Genomic DNA, 22,464 nt, shown 5'->3' on the forward strand with positions numbered 1-22,464 from the left:
AAACTGAGACTGCGACTTCCACAGCGAGTGAGTCCCCACAGCATACTGATCAGATCTCATTCAAGAAGCAGTCACACCAGAGCCAGCCATCAGACCAGAACCGGGCCCACTAGGCACCTGAAATAAAATACCCCTCATGGGTTGGGATGTTGGGATGAAGTAGTATGAATTGGTTGCAGCTCATGGCACTCACATCTACTATGAAAACGTCCAAGAACACAGGCTAAATGCACATACATAGCAGTGAGCAAGACAGACAGAGAGCTCCTGGCCGATGGCATCAGACAATGTAAGAGACAAACCAACCGCTATGAACCGTCAGCCCTGAGGCGCTACAATAAGAAGGAAGAGGAAATCCAACCACAAGGTCGGACACTCCATCTGGACTGGACTGTACCGCCCTGGACCAACCATGCTATGGATACCAACCAGACCCCCAGACTGCCTGAGACCCCCCGACACGTCAGACCACTGACCCCACGTGCCCTGCTCTGGGCCATCAGGAGCCGACCCAAAAACAGCCGGAATTTCAACCACCAAACTGGACGTTATGTTGCAACATACTCTGTCCAATGCAGACATCAAAGTAGCTTTTCAAGTGCAGCCTGAAGTGACGATCTGCTGAGCAAGGGTGGCTGCCTCCCTGAAGCCCCTCCCCATGAGGAGAAATGGCATCAGAGGAGTGCAGAAGGAATGGAAACAACAGAGGAGATGGCGGAGCCCGGGAGAGGAGAAGTCGCAGGAGCCGGAGAGAGGAAACGGGTTCCCCTCTTTCCCTTGGCAGCTGAAGGCAACCAAAAGAGAGAGACTGAGACTGACGGAGCCGAACTTGACCCCTATCAGTACCTCCCCTCACTTTCCTGGATGGAAATTTTCTCCGCTCTCCAAATACGAAAGTCCTACTTCACGAACGCCACTTTACAATCCTCTGCACGACTTTCCACCACCCACTCACGCCACCAAAACGTGCTCCGTTCCCTGAACTCCAAGGGCCTCTCTTCCACTCATCAGCAAAAACTGTTTTGTCACCTCACGTTCCCACTTTGTGACATCGCATAGCTCGTGGCTTTTCTCCTGCTTATGCCTCAATTACTGAAAGTGAAGCTTTTTAACGTATGCATTTTAGCCTTCTTCTCTAAGTACTGAGCACACGCTGGGGGATGAAAGGTGACCCAGGAAGGCGGAGCAGGGGCCGGTGAGGCAGGACCAGGGCGGGTGGCACCTGCCGTGGCTGAGAGGAACCACGCTCCCGTGCTGAGGACAGACAGCCCTGACGACAGGGAGCGCCCATGCAGCTCAACAGGGACGGAGGACAGAAGGAAGCTGGAAGAGGAGGAGGAAAGAAAGTGGAAAGGAAATGACAGAAGGGAAGACGGTGCGGAGGGAGAGGAAGAAAGGCAGCGTGGAGGGAGGAAGGGGAGAGGAGAGCACAGTGCGTGGAAGGAAGCCTGGGAGGAAAGACGGGAGAAGTGGGGGGGGGAGGAGGAGGGAGGACGGACACAGAGGGGAAGGGACGCGGGACAGATCTTACCCTTGTCCCTCTGGGTCTTCCATTTTTATACGTGTCCCCCTTCTAGTTCCAAACTATCTCTTGGTGTTCTATGGCCAGTTCCGGACCTGTTGGTGCAACTGCACAAGCTGGGTGCGCCGCGCCCAGTGCCAATCCGCTTCACTGGCCAGCGCCCACCGGCCCCTTGCAAACAGTCAGAGCCCTGCAAAGGCAGCCCCAGGAAGGCTGCACCGCGCGGCCCGGGGCAGAGCGCTCCGGGGATGTCCAGGCAGACCAAGGCACTGGCCCGCCACCAGGAGCTGCAGAGGAGGCCTCCCCTCTTATTTGTGCCTGGGCATCACGTGACATGCTCAGTCCACTGGCTTCCCGGGCAGCCCACCAGGGAATCGAGCTCCGAGGCTTGGTGGGTGGAGGTGGGGGAGTGTCTGGCAGACACTCACTGGCACACAGCCATGCCTCCCTCACTGCACCCCGAGGCTCTGCCATCTCTCCCCAGCATCGACACCTGAGGACTCCAATACAGGAAGGTTGGAGCCTGAGTCTTGGCGAAGACACAGCTCTTTGTGGTTACCCCCAAAAAAGATGCCGGGCAGCTCAGGGCTTCTCAAGATGTCTCCAGCTCTACTGTTCCTTTTCCCCTGAACAGAAATGCCACCGAGCAATCACGCATATCTGCATATGTTGTTGTTTTAAAGAAATTTGCCATGGAGAACACTTTCACTGACGTGACGGTAAAGGGGTTACTGAGGGGGAGAGGAGGATGTCTATGTCTCAGAGAGGTCCATCAACCCCTGAAATTGGATGCAGATTTTTTTTTAATTCAATAAGGTATGTTTCTCTCAAGTAAGAGAGTCTTAAGTTTCAGTAGCTTCACCAAGAGAATTGTGACCCAAATAAAATTAAAAACTATCACGCTATATACTAAGCTAATTATCGGAGGCTTGTCAATCTGGAAGAGAGCTTGGTCAGCTTGACAAAGACAATGAATTTTGTAAAAATGCACTATCTAGAATTAACCCATTGAGCTAAGATGGCATTCAATGTTAAACTAGGAAGCGTCTCCTTCCACTCCTCAGAGATGAATGTCTGTCTGTCCCCACACACCCTACAGACATGTCTGCCGGTGATGGCTGGAGAAAGTCACTGAAACTTGTGACACTTCATTAATCAAATGCCCACCTCCATCAGGCTATACATTAAAGCAAACCAAAGCCAAATGAGTAAGCTTTGGCCTTTCCTTTCTGACCATCCATACTCCACAGAAATAAAATGAGCAGTTTTGATGAGGTTACAGTGTTCATATCTACCATATCATTGTCTCGAAATTTAAAATCTCACTGGAAGAATAGGCAGGGATATATGTGAAATATTTAAGAAAGCCCCAATGCCGCACTGCTGGGACATGAACAATGAATAATTTGATGAATAAAAGGAAAGCTAGAAAAATCAGAGCGATGCATTTGAGCAAGCACCAAAACACAAAATAATGGGAAAATCTGCTTTATCACTTTATTTTTAAAAAGCCGTTAGCAGACTCTGCAGCTGCTAATCACTGCTCACATATGGCGTGGCTGTCACCTTTACGAATCATGTTTTATCTTGAAAAGACTGTCCTTTATTACCTTTTCTTTTGTACGTTCCTAAGGAGTTGTGAAACAAGAAAACAGGAAAAGCTCTGAGGTTCACAGTGGCAGGATCAACATTTACAAATAAAACAAGCAAGAAAACATGTTAACGTTGTAAATTTTGTCCAAGCCTCTGAGCCGATTATTAGTCTCTTCATTCCCAAGCCCCCCAAACGGTGCCACTCTAGAAGAAACTTCTATGCTGAGCTTTTGCCTTGATTGCAGACAAATCTTAAGCCCAAAGTGGTGAGTCACAAAAAGTAAGCACATTGCTATGCTTGACGTGAAGGATTTAAATAAATTTGATTCAAAATAATAAGCATAGCATCGCCTAAGTCTATAAAACAATGCATCTAAAAACTAAATCTAAAAACTAAATCTAATGTACATTCACTGACATATGAAGGTGCACCTATAAAGGGGTAAGGAAGGTTTACAGTCATCTACATAGGATTTGTCCACTTACTTTAAAAACCAGAATGACAGAGAAAAAAAGCTCTTGGAATGGGAGAATTTGCCTGGTGCTCTCATTTGACACAATGAAGCTGCTGCCCTGAACTGCAACATTAGCCAAACTTCAGCAGATCAGAAAGCAATTCTCGGCCTCCAGCCTCCGTCCCAAGACTAATGGCTTTCAGGAGTTCTAAAAATTAGATGCTCTCAAAAACAAAAAGCCTAAAAAATGAACAAATTCTGCTCATCAGCTGGCGGGATCAAGCGGCCGGTCCAGCCAACACATTTCCACCCACTGGGCTTCCAGCTCCGAGTCAGAATGTGGCACCAAATGCATCGGGCCGGTGTCCACCGCCCTGTCCCTCCTACCCTCTCTCCCCAACGGGAAAAGGTGGTCTGGGTCCCTCAAAGGGAAGCCACGCGTTTGGGAGCGGGCTCTTGCCCTCCTCGGCTCCAGCCTGCTCCAGGTCCTGCCAGCTGCCGGCAAGGCACTTACCACCGTGGGAGGCAGGCAGGCTCTGGTCGGAACCCGGGCTCCAGAGGCTGGTGTGCGTGCGGAAAGCTGGGCACAGCCTGAGACGCCGATGCGGAGGCTGGGGCTCGGCTCGCATCTCAGCTGAGGCAGCGTGTCACCCTCCCAAATGAATGAATTAATAAATGATAACCCCATGGCCAAGTCTGTGCGGCTGAGCAGATGGAAACCCAGGCTATCTCAGAAAGGGGGCGGTGGGAACTCCACTTCCGAAAGGGCACAGAGCTCATGCTCCGACCTCAGCAGGCACCCAGGCCAGGGCGCTTCTCCAGGCTGACACAGCTCCGACTTCTCCCCAGGGCTCGAGGACAGTCAGAGCAGACCTACCCGTCTCCATGCCCTGCCAAGTAATCACCTACAGCTCTCCACCTGCTGGAGAGTAATTTAGAAACCAGGGAACTGTGATTTCCACCCATGGTTTGGAACATCAGTTACATGCGGAACGTGCCCAAGATAATACCAAGAGCTGCTCAACACACACTGCAAACTTTTCGACCTCTTCTCCTTAAAGCGACGAATGACAAGCAACAAGCCTGATTTGCACGCACTCAGCCTCTAAATCTCCTGTTCCTCTTTACGAACAACACCTTTACCACGGGGCTGGAATGGTCATGCTTTCTGACCCTGACAAGTAATCCCAGCTGATGCTAAGTGAATATGGCTGGTGGCGACTCAAGAGGCCTGGCTGTCACTTTGGCAGATTGTAGTACAAGGCTCCCACCTTGCTCTCCAGTATCACATAGAAGAGTCGCGCCAGAAGGAACGGCAGAGCGCAAAGCAGGCACGCTGTTCTTACACATGCAACCTGACTGTAAATCGCCCACCTAGGGAGATGCAAGCACCCATGCCCACATGCCCACATGCCCACAAACACCTACGGTGGGTGTACCATGCCCTCACCGTGCACAGCAACCAAATTCTAGCGTTGAGATATCCAGATCCCAGGCTCTATTTCAAAATAATGTTTCCTGTGACTTTGAAAAGAGCACCTACATGGTTCCTGTGTGGAGAGAGCCCCAAAGAATTCTGCAGGCGGTGGCAAGCTTTTTCTGTAAAGAGTTTTGCAGACCACACAATCCCTGTCACAAGGGCATTCAGTTCTGCAAAAGCAGTGATGGGCGATGAGACTGTTCCAATAAAACTTTATTTACAGAATCATCTGCACACTGGATATGGCCACAGAGGCTGTCACTGACTGACCGTTGCTTTAGTGACTTCCCACTGACAGTGACATTTGGGGTTACATGTCTCAGGTTGTCCTAATCAGGCTTATTGCACCACAAAATTTCCTTAGATTCATAGAAGTTTTCTTTTTTTTCTTTTAATCATAGAAGGAGCTTAGAGGATGTCTTACAACTGGACACGAGAATCACTTATAGACATGGAGAGGTGGGTTCATCCCCACAGAACACTGCAAGTTCCTACCCATCCAGGCAAAGAGAGACAGAACTTTCCATGGTAACACTGAGCACCAAGTCTCCCTAACTGAGTAATGCCCCCCTCCCCAGCCAGGGGAAGATGATGTGCCCAGGATCTCAGGCATACCCCCAACTGCTTCCCCCCACAGATACTATCAGGCCATTCCTGCGGGGAGCAAGTGGAAGCGGGGCCGCTTGGGCCGTTTGTCAAGCCAGACACAGGGCAAAGGCCAAGGGTCAGTCAGCAGGTCTGGTCCTCCCTGCGCCCTGAGTGGGGGGAGGGGGAGGGGCGGGGTGTGAAAAGCTGGGGTCCCAGCTTCATTCCTGGTTGTGTCTGCTTAGAACCAGGGGTCCTCAGAGCAGCCCCAGGGGGCCGCAAACCAACAGGGCTTGTCCTTCAGGAGTGTGTGTCATTCATGTTGTCCATCAAGGCAGAATTTGAGCTTTCTGGGCAAGAAACTCACAGCTTATAAAAGAGCACAAGCAGTGTGGCTAAAAGGGTTTCTGGGCTCCTCATGGGGCTTATTCCAGACTCCCCTTTGATGTGACGGTGAAAGAAGAGGTGACCTGCAGGTACCTCACATGCCTCAGAAGCCTCCTACACGAGTCCTCTCCCAGCGGGACATTCCCCTAGAGAGGTGCAAGATAGCCAGTGCGCCCTGACACACAGACGCCACGTGGAGAACCCTGCTGCCTCCGGTCCACGCGGGGGCAGCTGTATGTCAAGTGGCAGCTTTTACTGCAGCTGATAATCACCCAGCGCCTCGCCTGCTTCACTGGTCTGGCTGGAGTGTGGGGCATGTCTCTGAGGCACCAAACATCTGGGTAACCGTGTTAAACTTTGCTCAGGGAACCAGTGAGCAAAAAGACTGAACGCCGGGTGCCTAGCAGACTCCCCTTTCCATCTTCTCACCCAAGAATCCCATCCGCTAGTCCAAACAACCACATTAACCTGCTACAGCGCCCCTCTGGCTTCTCGGAGTCTCTAAAGGTAAAAGAGACTTGAACTCATAGATCATCACTTGAGAACCATCCTGAGTTAAGTCAGCTCTGATTTGTTTGATGTTACTCAATAAAACAACGCTGCCGTAAAGCTTCCCATCCCAGCCTGGGCACGGTGTGCCAGCACCCAGGCACAGCTGCGCCAGAGAGAGCGGCTACCTGCAGTTCTCCTTCCCAATGGAGGACGGGTGAAAACGAGGGGAAGGGCAGTGATCCAGGCACCAGCCATTCAGCTGCCAAACGCACACCAAAGCCACAAATGCTCATTCGTCTTAAATGTCACAAGGCGCTCGCTTGTTTGTCTTACTGTAACCCAAGAGCAGGAAGGACCCCACCCCTGAGGTTGCTTCCTTGCTGATGGCATGTGCCCCCGAAGCCCCCAAGGCCGGGCAGACCACCACCTTTTATATGCTGCATCTTTTCCAGGCGCTTAGCTGGGCCTCAGTTCCTTGGAGGATTACAGAGCCCCCACATCTTAGCCCAGGGAGTGACACTTGACTGTTGCTTTCCCTTATGGTTTAGTAAATGCACACATACACATAAATGTACATGTACGTGTGTACATATCTAAGGAGGCAATTCCAAGGCAGGTCAGTCAGCATTTTCTTTAGAAAGTCCTCATCGCAAGAACTAGAGGGGATGCTGAAGGAAGTCAGAAGGACAAAGATAAACCCTGGATGATTTCATCCGGAAATATAAAGAAGAAAAAAAAATGGAACAGAAAAAAACTAAACCAAAACAACTCTAGAAATCTGATGACAGAGTGAGACTATGGAGTGACAGTAAGGAGCTGGAGCAAAGTGGGTGCGCCCAAGGGGCGAGGGTGGAGGATAATGGGGGCTCTGGTGGTTGGTGGTGGGTGTGGTGTGGTAACAGAATGTGAATCTATACCCCCAAATGATATGCAATGTTATAAGCCAAATGCCCAAAAGCAACAAGATGCACAATGAAATACTATTCAGCAGTCAAAAAGATAAATTCACACCATTCGCAGCAGCATGGATGGAGCTGGAAGGGATTATGCTCAGTGAAATAAGCCAGAAGGAAAAATAAAAATGTCAGATGGTTTCGGTCACAGGAGGAGGGTAGGGGAACCAAACAAGAGACCAGGACCAGGAAAAAAAAATAACTATAATAAATAAAAAATAAAATTAACAGGCAACTATTCATCAGAGGGAGCAGGCCCAAAGCAGGGGAGGGAACGTGTTCTTACTCAGGGACTATGGTGATGGGACACTGGTGAATTGGTGGTGGGAATTTTGCAGTGACAACACCTGAGAAGAGAAAGCATGCATTGTACAAAAAGGAAGAATGAGGTTGTATGTGTGTGCATGTATATGTATGTGTATATGTATGTGTGTATGCATATGTGTATATATACATACATATATAATAAAGTCATTATATATATATACACATATATAATAAAATGTTAAAAATGAAAAATATACAAACAGGAAAAAAAAGAAGAAAATCATCATTCCTAGAAATATACAGGAAGATTTAAGGGAGGTTCTCATGTTAAAAAAAAAAAATTGGGAGATGACAGTTTTTCACCTTTGATAGTCATACAAAGCCTCAGAACAAGTCAGGGTCCAGAATCTAAGGAAGATGGTTTAGCACAGTGGTTCTTGGAAGTGAATCACTTTGTTTTAATGCAGTAAATGCAGAATTAAGCCAAATGATAAAAGCTCTGTGTGGCTTTTTAATCATTTTTAAGAGTATAAAGGGATCTACAAGGACCAAAAAGTTTGAGAATCTCTGGTTCGGGGCAGGGACTGTGCCTTTGGAGTGAATGTTTTGGAATTCGTTTAGTCTCCTCTGTCTCTCCCTAGCTCTGTGGCCTCAGCCAAGTTACTTAGCCTCCCTGGTCTCCCAGCCTCTAAGTGCCTGGCTAATCCCCCTCACAGCCACCTGCTCAAGAGCTGAGGAGTATGTCTGTGGTGTTCACTCCAATGCCCGGAGCCCAGCACAGCACACTACTCCATACTGCAGAGGGCTCCATAAATCAGCACGAACTGATAGGCAGGGTGGCTGTGAAGCGCTAACAGGATGATCTGGGGAGGCACCTGGCACCTGGCAAATGTTGCAGGTGGGCAGCAAATGTCACGCCCTCTCTTCCCCCACTAATGCTGTCCTCAGTTGTGCCACACAGGAGGAAAAAAAGAGCAGTGTGTCCATATAAGGTGAATCCTTGAGACACTGGTTCTCAAAGTGTGGTTCCTACACCAGCAGCAGCAGCTTCGCCAGGGAAATTGTTCCAGATACAAGTTGATGGTCCTGAGGTTAGAGCCACTCGACTCAGAAATTCTTGAGGCAGACGCCTGTCCTGGTGTTGAAACCGGCCCGCCAGAAAACTCTGATTTATGCTCAAGTGCAAGAACCAAGACTTAAGACATGCCTGAGGTCTCTGACTCCCTGAATAAAAGTATCTTTTATGTTGGTAGCACTTTGGACTTTGATAACAGAATGCTCAGCGTGTTCTCTATTACCCACTGCTAGACTACTCTTTGGATAAAGGAAGGAGATGCGTAAAGTCAAATGCAATAAATGTCTGTTGCTGGGTCTTGCAGGGTGGATGGATTGTGTATTCTGGCTATGTACCTCAGGGCCAGAGCTAAATATACTTTGCATTTGAAATAAAGCTGAACCCAGCAGGCATAGAGAGAGCTTTATCTTAAGGAAGCTCCAGCATAACCCTGGAGTCATCTTTGTGGCCAGGCATAAATTTGTGGCAGGGAAAAGAGAGAGCCAGCGGGAGGGGAGGAGGAAGGTAAATGGTGGCGTCTGTGGCTGTGAAAGCATGCAAACTATTGCTCACTTCCATCTTTCCTTCATAAACGCACGCCTAGTTTTGACAACACAGCAAACCACACCATCAGGGTAACTACTCATGAGCCCAACCTCTGGGTGATGCCACCAGCCAATAATAGCTACAATCTCAGTAAATTCCAAGTGCTCACACTGACATGGGCATCTGGAAGGCTCCAGGTCTGGACTGTTCCTGTCAGGGCTGACAGCTATCCCAGGATATAGTCACAATCGCTATTTTCATTTTACCTCTGAGGAAACTGAGTTCAAGAGGTTGAGCAGAGCTAGGAATCAAACCCAGGAACATCTGACTCAAAATGGAAGCCTTTCAGGAATGAGCCATCTGTGAAACTATACAACCCACAGCAGAGAGCACAGCCTGCAGCGAGAATGGAAGAGAGACTGGAGCAGATCACGGTTAAAGGCCAACCTCCAACATCAATGAGCAGATGAAACTCATATGATTAAAATTATCTGGGCGGGGGGTGCAGGGGGGGCGGGGGCCCCCCATCTACTGTTCATTGAGTACAAGATGCATTGTAAGACACATACAACAGTGTCCAAAAGTATCTGTCTAATTTCTCTCACCAATTTAAGCTACATAACACGGAACAAACCATCAGAAGATAGTAAGTACATCTGTAATACATGAAAGAGGGTGCAGAAGTGATGTTAAGTGACTTGAACGTAGTGGCATCACACACAGACTTGACCTAGATGCAGGATGTATGCAAAAGGAACATCCCACAGCCAGGGTGATGGAAACCCAGAAAATTCTAGGTTTCCTGGAGGCATCCACGAAGAGCCAGTCATAGAAGACTGTAGCGCACTGGGGTGGGCGCACCCAGGCACAGCCACGTTACCCCGGGGGGACGAAAGCCATGAAAGCAAGGGAAAGAGAATGGGAGCTTTCTTCAAGGAAGTGGACCGAGGAGGATAGATAGAGCTCCTATGATGAAGCATGGACTTGAGAGACTGGGCGGGGACACCCTAGATTTGAATCTTCTTTCTCCAGTTGTTAGTATTTGGGCACTGACCCAAATATTTATAAAATGGGATCAGTAATATTAACCGAAACACTGTGTTTGGGTTTATGTTTACACAATGGAATAGTGCTCTTTCTGCAAGACAAATGCACATTACCTGAAATAAAAACACTTTTGAAAAAGTACACTAGGTCCCCCTTTCAATTTCTCTGGGATGAACAGCAAGCAGGAGTGGGAAAGTCAGAAAAGCCAGTACTTGGTGCTCAGCCATGATGCAGGTCTTCTGCTACCTTCCAGGGCTTTAGCCCCATTTTCACAAATGCAGAGATAAGACTCACTCAGAGAGGTTTGGTCATTTGCCTAAAGCCAAACAACTATTGAGTGGGGGGTCAAGGGCTGGAATCAAGTCCATTTACCTTCACCATTTAAGCCCTAAACATAACAAAACTTGACAAATATTTGTCTTTATCCGACTGCAAGGCGACACAGTGACTTCTTGGCACGTCTCTGAAAAAGAACGAGTAAGAAAGAACAACTACGGCACTCACAGTCAGCAGTCTCTGGGCAGCTACAGGGACTCTCTTTCCCATTAACTCCGTTCATGAGCTGTCGCGAGTGTTGTTCTCCCCAAACCCTCTCCTCCAACGTAATTCACCTCAATCAAATCACCGAATTTCCGGAGCACCCAGCACATGTCAAGCTCAGCTGCCCTCTATCTGGCCACATGACAGTAACCACGCGGCCCAGCTACCACCCCTGGTTTCACAACAGCACGCTCTCAGGCACAAACCTCCCTGACCTTCCCATTAATCGCCAGCATTTCTCGCCGTTGCAAACAAACCGTACAAAATATACCAAAGCATCAGACCTGGCATCCTGGGTCCCCCGAGCCTCCTAATAGATTAAAAGCTTTCCTGTCACTTTAATGATGATGATAGCGCGTTTTTCTTACCCATTCTACAGTCCTTATTATTTTTCCATTTTATTGGTATCTGTATTGAATGTATTTATCAATATTTTAAAACAGAGTTCTCATTTAGGTTGCTTCAGACCCACCGCTTAGTAGAAAGGGTTTGTCAGCGTTGCTTTGTGATATTTCTATTATGCTTCCTTTAGAAATCATTTTTCTGTTTAAGTGGATTAAGTCAATGACACAGGCACTTATGATACTGATGAAATGAACATACACAGCTGAGTGGTACAGAAGTTCTGCAGCAGTTATATGTTAGCATACACATACGCTGAAGCGTATGCTGAGTGCGATTCTGCCCCCCTCCTTCCCCCTAGAATTACCCTCCAGAAGCAGACAAAACTAAAGCACAGCAAACCCTAAAAGTCTGACTGTAGAACTGAGGCTACTAGAGGGGGACAGTGGAGATGAGGAAACAAAGAGGGAGGGAAGGAGGCCCATGGCCCACGGTGGATTGTTGAGGCTTTGGCCATGTACATGGTGCGAACTACACCCCAGGATCATACCCCATACTGTAAATCAATATTACCTTGATTTAAAAAAAAAAAACTGAAAAAGACCACCAGTCCCAGAGCCGGGCCCTTGCTAGCCAAGAAGATGAAAGTCACCTGAGTGACTAAATCAGCCCATGAGCTGTCACGAGTGTTGTTCTCCCCAACCCCACTCCTTCCATCCTTTTCCTTCTATCAGGCCTCTCCTCCAACATAATCCACATCAATCAAATCACTGCTCACTTTCCCAGCCTGACCTCCCACCGAGAGTTCAGTGTCCTGTGTCACGGTCCATCTGCCCCTCAAGCCCGGAACATCTAATGCCAGGAAACCGAGGTTCATCCCATAATGGCTATGGCCAGTTATTATTCATCAGCAGCACAAAGGAGACCCTTCTGCAGAGGGCTGGGGTAGACATGGGGACCGAGAAAGGCTCAGATGGAAGGAGGGGATGAGGTATGGGAAACTGTCAAGAGAAGGGGCGCAGGAACTAGCCCTGACTGTCCACGAGGGGTGGGACACTTGGCTATGCCACGTTCACAGAGGGGAGGAGCCCTGTTCTCCAGATGCTGACACTGATGCGGGAGAGGGGTGTGTGCAAAGCTCTGCAACTGAAAGCCCAAAAAACAGAAAGCCCAAAACTCAAACCAGGGTTCTTCCTCTGAGAAGAGACCCGAGTGTCTGAAACAAAGGGCAGTCGAGACTCCAGACCACCAGTCCTCAGAACAGTCTGCCCAGCCACAGAGCAACCCCACCAGGCACTAGAAGTGCCCTCACTGACTGCTGAAGCCCAGACCTTTTATACCTTTTCTGCAGCGAGGCAATCAGGGCAAGAGAGTACGAGGAGTCCAGAAAACCGGTACCTCATACCTGGGCACATCTTCCCAATTCTGTCACGCCCCATCCTTGGGCCTAGAAGGGCAGCGCATGGTCCCTGGAGGTGGACTCCGCCGGTGCTCCGGCGCCCTCTAGTGACCATCCGCTCTAATGCAACTCTCCCCAGCCCTGCCCTCTTACCTCTCCAGTCCCTTGGGCAGTTCTAGCCCTACGTCTCTAGCCCGGATTCTGTTGCTCTTCTCCTTCAAAGAACATGAATTGTCCTAAGGGAGGGAGCTCTTGAAACTGGGATACGGTACAGTTTCCACCTAATAAAGGTTTCAAGCATTAACCTGAAGTTCTGTGCTTCCCCCCAATGCTTCCAAAGAGAAATGTCTAGTTTTCTAAGTAGTTACAATATTTCTAACTACAAAGAAATAGAAAATAAGAACTGTGTCCTAAGCCAGAGATGCATAACCAACATTTTAGAAAGTTTGCTCATTCTGAGTGGACCTTTAATTAAAGAAAAAACGGTCCCCCCATGAGTTCCTAGAACAGTAAACACTCATAAAATTGCTTTGTTTACTTTATTGACTCAATAGTGACATTTAAAATAGAATGCTAAGACTGCGCATGAGTGATTCTGCTTTGCAAAACATACACATTAACAGAGATGGCTGCAGACGACTTTGTACAAATTTAATCACATCTATTGGGTAAATATTGCACTGGCTCCAAGAGAGAGCAATGTAATAAGTCCCAAGTCGGCTCCTCCAAACACCCCCGTGGAGGTGGGAGTCCCCCCACACCCGACTCAGTAAAGATTATCAGTACTCATGGCGCCAGAGCTTGGCGCCACCACAGTAATTATCTCCAAGGAACTTCGTGAGAGTAGTAAGCAGGAGTTTTGTTGAGTAGCCCCTGATCACGAGCCAGTCACCTCTCAGCGGTTCAGATTCCGCATCTGTCAAATTAAACAGCTAGAGTTGATAAAAAATCCCCAAGCTCGCTTCCAGCTCTGAGAGTCACAGATGCAGTAATAGCCAGTGCTCACAGTCTAGAGGTGAGCCCCCCACGGGCCAGCGGGCCTCCCCACGCTCAAGAGTACCCTAAAATCGGGGGAGCAGAATAAACCTTTCTAAATCAGGCCTCTTTGCCACTTTCCGCTTTTCAAGACCTGTCTTGATAAGACTTGCCTCAATATTTACTGGGCAAAAAGCTATTGGTTTTCAAGAGGTTTCCCTAAGAACACAGCAGTCGAATAAAGAACTTTCCAGGATTTGCCAACTTAGGGAAGACAAATACTATATATCATGGATATAGATATAAATACAGATAGATACAGATACAGATATAGATATATAGATAGAGATAGAGATAGCAGCTCACAGACTAAACAAAAAGTTCCCACATCAATGAGATGTCTAGTACAGGAAAGACTGAAATTATACGAAGACGCGATTGTGTTTTCATTTTGCAGTCAGTTTTAGAGGATATCCACTGACTGAATTTAACGCTAACTGCTATCATCTTGCCAGGTGTTGTCTATTTTAAACAACATAGAAAACAGAGTATATCTTGCCTGACCCATGTACTGAACTTATTTTGGACTTACCACCAACCTCCATGTATATAAACACCTTATGCAATGATTTGTAACTGCAACCCAGTTTATTTTTATCACATGCTTCCCTAGAAAGAAAGTCATTACGAAAATGTTCAGACTTCCTAAGCAGTCAAGTCCTGTAATCTGCTTTTTATCATCTACATTCAGTCAGGAGAAGAGCAGAGTCAAGAGTGACTCTGTTATTATAAGCAGGAAGGCCAATTCAAATGCACCATAGGATGGTCTTGAACCATGTGACATTGTATTTTAAATACATTTCAAATTTTCTCTCTTGATAGTTTGTGACTCCAAAGTACTGGCTACTGTTGCTAAGGAAATACACTTGGGTTTCCATGTGGATCCATAGGGGCTTTTGTTGGTTGTATTTTAAAATATTAACAAGACAAAGTGGAAAGATCAAACATAGAGAACAAATATAGCCCTTTCTCACTTCAAAATTGGTGAAATAAAAGATCTGACCATCTCTGATGAAATATACAAAGACTCGGAAGTGACTTCCCCAACAAGTATCAAGACTTTTTCCAGGGTGGTCAGGATAATGCTCTTCTCCTTCCCCTCTGGGTTCAGACCCCTCAGAATGGGGGGAGGAGGGCATTGGCCACATACAACATGCATGTTCGACTCCAATATCCTTCCCTCCAAGTGGAAAAGTGCATTTTGATGCAAATAAAGGCCATAATGATACAGAGTAGTTCAAAGCACGTGGAACATGGAGAGAGAAAGGTTGGTGCAAACCATATAAACATATTCAATTGGGTTCCAAAGGATTCAAAGACAGGTGAGAATACAGACTCACCCATCAATCCATGTTTTTCTCTGTGATTATTTTCTTTAACTGTATGATCTTAAGGTTTTCAGTCACTAATGTGGAGTCAAGTCAGCTGATGATGGGAAGCATGCCATGTAAGACTTATCCGGAAACAGCTAACATCTTTGCTTCCTACTAAGTAGAAGGAGGCCATTTTTAAATCAGAAATCTACATGCAGATCCAGAAATGCTGTAGTATAAGCTATCCTTTAATTAAAAATCTCTAGAAACAGGGTCTCCTTAAGATAAACCACTGACTCCAGCAAAATGCCATGTTGCTACCAAGAGACCTGGAGATAAACAGAAAGTCTTTGAGTACAATTTATAAGCAATTTACAAAACTTCAGAACAACCACTTTTAAAGCAATATTTAGGAGCCCTAATAAAGTGGTGATCTCACGCTAGGAAACTCACTGGACCCCACCCGGGTCTGCTCCCAGTAAAGTATGCAGGTAGTGTCTGGAAGAACGTTAGGGAGGCCAAACACTCTCAAAGGGGTAAGTGAGTTTTCACATGGGGACACACAAATGACCCTTGGCTCCATTACAGGCAAGCTCTTCTCACCCAATTCATTCAAAGCTGCTCCCTCCTGCATACTTGCTTTTATGTAATAGCCAGGGGAAATCACCTACTCTGATGTGGTTTGAATCTATGAAGTTGTCAGAATCTTCCCATCAGAAATAAAAGAGAAGATTGTGGCCTTTAGTACTATGCATTTTAACACAGGTGTCCTTTCTGTATTTGCCAAGTCTCCTATTTTTATCCACCTCCCTACATGCGGGCACTTTGACCTACTCTGAGCTCAACCTCTGATCTACTAGAGTGACTTGTCATTTCTTTAAAATGAACAGGCAAATAAAATGAACTTAACCTAGAAGTGGTAGCTCAGCAAGGGGAAGGAAAACACCTGAAGTTATCCAATCATAGCAGTAGCCATCCTGAGCTCTGCCTTATCAGCTGAGTAATAAAAAGCAATGGGACCTTCCTAAACGTAAAGGGCATCACAAATAAAACAGATAAACTTGTTGCTTGCCTCTGGCTCTTGAACAGAAGGTGCTCCACACTTTAACCAGTGCATACCAGCTACAAAAAAATTGTCATGGACTCAAAACACCTATCCTTTAGAAAAGTATTTTTTGGAGGGGGTTGGTATGACATACAGAAAAACATAAAACACAAATGTCTTTGAAAATACAGACTGTTGAAAGAGTAGTAGAAGGAAGGATTGTGCAAAAAGAATATTTCACTTGAAGTAAAAATGTTTCCCCTCAAGAGTAGCGTTTAAGAACATTTTAAGTACCTTGGACAGCTCCAAATGCTGTTTAGGAAACTGAAAACCAAGCAAGCCAAGCACAAGCGGAGCAGTGTTGTTGGGCTTTTCAAATGCCTGGCAAAACAGCAAGAGGATGAAGAGATGGTTTTGCACAGTTTTGAACATAGGTGTAAAGAATGTATGTAGGGTGGGGGTGGGAAGATCTGCCCCCAAAGACCACAGAAATCCTGTGACATCAGATCAGAGGGTCAGTGGAGGGGGGGAGGGGAAGGGGGAGGGGAAGGGGGAGGCAAGAGGGGGTTAACCATTGTATAGGATACTGCCCTTGCAAAGTTTCCTTAGAACAATCTCCCCCCCTATTCCAGCCCACTACTTTGCTCCTCTTTCCTCCCCCCCATCCCTAAAACCCCCAAAGCATGCAGTTCTGAAGGTATCACCCCAGGGATCACCTTAACAGCCAGTGATTTTTTTCCAGGAGCCTGACAAGTTATGGCACTGGATGCCAGTCCAGCAAGGGCTAAGGGGAGGTAGGGGGCAATCATACCCGAAGGGCAGCATGGAGACTGGAGCCTTAAAGGCCACCCACTTGCTTCAAGAGGAAGGAGTATACCTCTCTAAGAGTATTTCTCCGGGTTCAGCCTGCTCCCCACCCGGCGCTAAACAGCACCGACTTCACTGGGTGTAGACCACCTTCTCCTAATTGTCTCAGATCCTGCCCTGAGAATCCTGGGGCATCTGTGACCCCACACAGAACCTCCCACCTCTTAAATCCAACCCTCCTCCCCATTCGTCCCTGGCTACTTTATTTAAGAGGAAGGAGATCTGAGGCACTTGGCTCCATCAAGGGATTTGCATCTCCGGCTTAAAACCCGAGAGCCCCAGTGCATTGTAAGTGGGGTTGGGGGAGGAGGTTGAGAGGCTGAATCCAGCCACAGCTAGGTCAAGTCAAGGGATAGCGCCACAATCTCCCACAGCTTCCTCAGCTTCCTCAGCGTGACAGGGGAAGCTGCAACTTCAGCCAGGACTTGCTACCTTCTCCCTCCCCAATTTCCAAAACAATAACGTCAGCCCCCCCACACCCCAGCAGGACTTCCCCACCCGCCTTGGGGCGCTGCAGGCCCCCCCTCTGCAGGCTTCCTCAGCAAGCCACTGCTCCCCACCCCACCTGGGAGAGTTGGGGAAATGCCAGGGGAGCTATAGGGGTGAAAGTTCCCTTGGATTAAAGACTATGCTTGCAGTCGCTTCTTCAGACAACAGCAGCAACAATAAACAAGCAAATAAGAGCGAAAACCAGTGCATTCTCAAAAGTTGGTCTTGCTACGCAGCACCCCCAACAGACTTTGCAATCACAGCGCCCCAAGAACACAGGAATGCAGAGTTGGCATTTACTTACCTGGGTGTGCCAACCTCGAACAGTAAAAGAGAATTCGGCCCGGGAAGAGGTCTGTCCCGCCCCCAGGATGCAAAATCCGGCTTTGGAGTAGAGGTGTTGCAATTGTGTAGTGGTGTAAAGGGGGTCGGACTTCCCTCCCCCCTCGTCCTCTGAGGCCAGTTTAGCAACAGCAGATGGAAAAGATGCTGAGAGCAGAGTTTGGTCTCCCCGGAAACCCTGACTCCATTCTTGGAGAGGGGGGTGCGGGGGAAAGGGTGAAAATGTAGGAGGTAGCCGCTCGGCTCAGTTAACTCCGAGAGTAAAGTGGAAGGCAGTGTGGAAACGGGGGGAGTGGAGGAGTGAGGGAGGAAGGGAGGAAGGGAAGGAGGCAGGAAGGAAGAGGAGGGCACGCGAGCGGGTGGCGGGGAGATGGCAGCTTCTCAGAGAGATTTCCACCTTCTGACGAAACCCACGCGCCCAGCAACCCGCGAGATACTAGTTCGGAAACCTCCGCGCGAGCGCCCCCTGGGGGGTTCCGGCGGCGGCAAGCCCTGCCCCGGGAACGCAGCCCAAGGCCCCGCCCCGGACGGGGGTGCGTCGGGAGGACACTCCTTGTAGCTCAGTTCGCCAAGTGCTGGGACCTCAGCTCCACTCCAGGGCACAGCGGTAACATGAGGAGGGGGTGGAAGTGATACTTCTTTCCGCACATCCAAGGAAACTTCTTGGAGAGATGCTCAACTGCCACCCTAATTTGTATAGCTATAGCTCACCTCCAGGGGCCCGCCCGTGTCAACGAGAGACGCAGGGTCGGAGTCCTAGAATTATTTTTTAGTAAATAAATGGACAGCGAGGTCTTTTTCACCCCATAATGTTTTCTTGAACATAACCACCTCACAAATATGTATAAGATCAAAAAAAAAGCTTGGGGAGTACCTTTATTTAAAAATAGACACAGACGGGCTCTCCCTGGTGGCGCGAACGGTTAAAGCACAGCACTATGAAGCTGTCAGCAGCCACCGCACCTCAACTTCCATCCCTGCAGGGAGCTGCCCCACATGGCTCTGCAGACCTCTCCTGACCCTGGCGCTGCAACCCTCAACAGCGTTTTGGGGTCTACCTGCTTGTTCTGCTCCCCACTGTCTCCGGTGAATCCTCTCACCCCTCACACCTCTGGCCTGCCCTCCCCCCCAGTTATTGTATATATAAATAAATAAACCTTTTTTAAAAAAACAGACACAAATGCTCTCATTAGTAAGGGGTAACCGGCGTGCGCTATGATGCGCTTTAGGCGAGCACAGCTTTCCTGTTCCAAACAGTAGTCGAATTCAAGTCAAATGCGTGGATGGAGGGGTCCGCTGTAAATTTTGTCTGTTTCTGCAACAGTTGATAAACGAGACGACTTTACCGTGTGTGCATATAGGATTTGTCAAAATCACAAAATGGACTTGAAAGCCTGTAAGTTCCAGAGAAGGCTCTCACTGCCATGGGAGGTGGCGGAGGCTGGCCCCAGTGGGAGTGGGACAGAGGCCTTTCCTCCCTCCTGAGGCGGACCTGTCATCACCGCTCTTCACATGAAGAGGTTCCTGGCCAGCAGTTTTCATCAAGCACAGAGCACTCAACTGAAGGCCAGAGAAGAAGAAACAGCAGGGGAGAGAGGAGGAGGCACGGGAAGGAGGAGGCACGGGAAGGTTCTGTGGAGGCAGTCAGGAAGGCTCTGGGAGCCAATGGAAAAGTTTCAGAAAGAAAGCAAATTAACATTTTTCTTCCCCCAGGCTGCCTTTCAAGCCCCTCAGAAGTAAGATGTCACTGAACACGCTCAGCAGAGCTCTGAGGGAGCTGGCCTATGCACTGCAGCTCCTCCAGAAATCTTTCATTCACTTTGATTGGATAAACTTAGGTCCCGGGTTAAGTGCAGTCCAACCACTGTGGTCTTCAGACCTGAGGGTAACTGATGGGCTGGCAGGCAGGGTCTGGGAGCACTCCACCCCTCTGCCCTCAGGCCCTCGGAGCAGGGGGAACTCTCACCTGATCCACCACCACTGAGAGTGAGCCACAGCGATGGCTCCCCAAAAGAAATCCAGGGCCCCCAACCAGCAAAGGGGCATGAATACTAGACAACAAAGTCACATCTGTTTACTAAATGTGACAATATTCACTCAGAAACTCTGCCTTCCAGGTTTAAGAAGGAAGTGTCCTCGGAGATGAACTCTGCGGTTGAGCTGGACTAAAGAAAAGTCATCATGAATTCCCTTGGATGTTGATTGTGTGCTCTGGTATTTAAGTTCCATGAGGCCGGGCCTGGTCTGTTCTCTTGTCTTGCTCGTGACTGTAACCCCAGTGCTGGCCACGACATCTGTCACTTGGCACAGTCAGTAAATACTGGTTAAGTGACATTTTTAAAAGTGCCTTCGGACAAAACATACTTCTTGTTTTATAGCTGAGAGAAAAGGAATTAAGATGTGCTCCACTCCATCTCTATCCAGGCAATCTGCTAGGCACTCCATAACCCCCCTGCGTCTTCTCAACAATGCCCAAGCTTCTTTTCTTCTATTCAAAAAAAACCAAAACAACCCTGCAGTTTGGAAGGTGCAAATGGCCAGAGCAGCGGCTACAACCAGCTGAGAGGAGATCAGGGTGTGTGAACTCAAGGCTCTGAGGAATAACGAAGAAATGAGCCTGACAGCACCAAGCAGAAGAAACACTGCCCAGAGGAAGAAGCCAGTACAGTCAGCTCTACCCCCACCCGCATTAAAAACACAGACACACAAACAAAACACAACTTGTGACGAATATGGTTTCCTCTGCCAGCAGGCGCTGGCGCCCTAATTAGAAACAAACAGTCGCCCCACAACCAGTGTGCAGAACACACGTGCAGCCGTGTGCCAGAAAGTTGGCTTTTTTTCCTTAAGGCATGACACTGAAGGTGAACTCTGAGGTGCTTTACACGGCACTGAAGTCGGAATTCACTCCTGCCTCTCCGCTGAGATCAACAACTCATCTCTCGGAATGGACATACAACCAGCCGCCGAGCGCTGGTCACCATCACTGCCCACGGCCACCTGCTCACCGGCCGGGGTCCCTGCAGCAACCAGGGTATCAAAATCGCCTCATCTGCATCACTCACCTCCTTCCAATCCTCCTTCTCGCGGACTCTGAGCTGCTGGGTTCTACAGCCATCATCAGAAGGGTCTAGAGCCAAGCCAGAGCCACGGTGCCACGGGTGTTCCCGAGCCGCAGAGGAGGCTCTCCGCTGGCGAGCTTCACTTGCTGGGTCTCTGATAACATAAGGGGAGGCATCGCTCACTGTCCTGTGCCAATAGGAAAGACACCCCACCCATCAGTGTGACAAGTGTGATGCTGGCTCGGAGCCAGGGAACAAGAGGGAAGAAATGTGGATTCTTACCAGTGCAGTTGATACCATTTTTTTAAGGATAGCAGATGATGAAAGGAAAAAAACAGTCAGTGCCCTGCACTAAAAACCATGGATCCTTCCCCGAATGAGTCAGGGTGAGCATTTTGTTTTGAAACTGAATTTGTTTTTCTTTTTCCCCTTTGACTGCAGGATGGTCACATACTCAGCTAGTCCAGGGAGTGCCATGAATAACAGGATTTATTTTTGAGGCTTTGGATCAAATAAAAGCCTTGAATCTCACTCCAGGGTTATTTATAGCTAAAAAATGTATTTTTCCCCCTATTTCATGTGATTTTGAAAATTGACGGAGTTGTCTTCCTCTGATTTTCTATATTTGCCTGCCTGCAGTGGGTTATTACTGGAAAGCAGAGAGCAATGCGCTGAGAAAGCCCTGCTGACATGCTGAGTGTCCAGAGTTACCCGCAGGACACCAAGCTCCAAGCTGACGCCGGGCACACACCTTCCACCGCTTGCCATTCTACCTGGCCTCCAGCCGCCTGTGACACGGCCAGCCTCGAGGCTCAGGGCGCCTTGTGCCCTTACTACCAGTAGGTGGCGCCACAGCCCCTCTAGCGTTCCATCGCACGTTGAAACAGCAGGGAGAGCACTACTCGAGGGTCGGCCTAACCAAAGGTGTTTTGTTAAAGAACACGAAGGCGGCTGTTAGCTAATATTTCCAAGCAGATGTATCCCATCTATCTTCGTCCAGCCTCGCAGTCACCCTCCTCAGTCTCAGCTGCCTCCCTGAACGCCCAGACTACTACTGCCCAGCCACACCACACCTCAGGTTTGCCATCACCCCACTGGGATGCCTTTGCGTGAGGTTTAAGGAATGGTAGCGTGCCACGAGCGCTCTGTTGAGGAAGACTGCCATTTGCCTCGCCTTTATTCATGTGCTTGTTTTTCCTCACTAAAGAAGACCAGAATTTTGTGGGAGGAAGGGAGCTCTGTACTCAGCCCAAAGCCCACATTCCCAGCTTTACTTGCCCGGGAGTGGCGCGGGACAAAGGCATGGCCTTTGCAGGATGGCAACTAGACACGCGTGGCTACTTAAATGCGTTAAAATGAAGTAAACTTACAAATTCATTTCCTCAGTCACTCCAGTCTCGTATTAAATGTGCTTTGTCACGGGTGGCTGGTAGCTGCCATCTTGGATAGTTTAGATGCAGAAAGTTCTGATGGCCTGCACAGGTGGAGCTATAGGGTGGTGGACATTATAGGGCATTTTCTTGGGTCTTATTCTCTGGCATTTGCCTTTATCCCAGTGGCCCTCACATCCCCTTCCCAGAGGCCCGCGGTGAAGGTGGGTTGACCGTCATGTGACTATGAAGTTGCAAGCACCTGCCAAGGCAGGCTAA

The 22,464-nt window shown here is 48.5% G+C and overlaps 1 protein-coding gene across 4 annotated transcripts in view; it reads right to left on the reverse strand.

The window, feature by feature from the left end:
- Positions 1 to 20,840, reverse strand: part of CPNE4 (copine IV) — a 333,423-nt gene extending 312,583 nt beyond the window's left edge. For 2 of the 4 annotated variants that reach the window (XM_012732182.1, XM_012732180.1), the window contains exon 1: positions 20,819 to 20,840. Coding sequence is in view for 1 of the 4 variants with exons in the window: in XM_012732181.1 (XP_012587635.1) it covers positions 1,532 to 1,554 (23 nt within the window). In the remaining 3 variants the exon portion in view is untranslated. Of the gene's footprint in view, positions 1 to 1,531; positions 1,603 to 17,715; positions 18,293 to 20,818 lie in introns of those variants that run through there. The other 2 variants (XM_004692311.2, XM_012732181.1) reach the window with 2 other exon arrangements.
- Positions 20,841 to 22,464: the final 1,624 nt, after the last annotated feature.

Source organism: Condylura cristata, unplaced genomic scaffold (assembly GCF_000260355.1).
Source record: "Condylura cristata isolate star-nosed mole 26May11 unplaced genomic scaffold, ConCri1.0 scaffold00033, whole genome shotgun sequence".
In the NCBI taxonomy this organism is placed as follows: domain Eukaryota; kingdom Metazoa; phylum Chordata; class Mammalia; order Eulipotyphla; family Talpidae; genus Condylura; species Condylura cristata.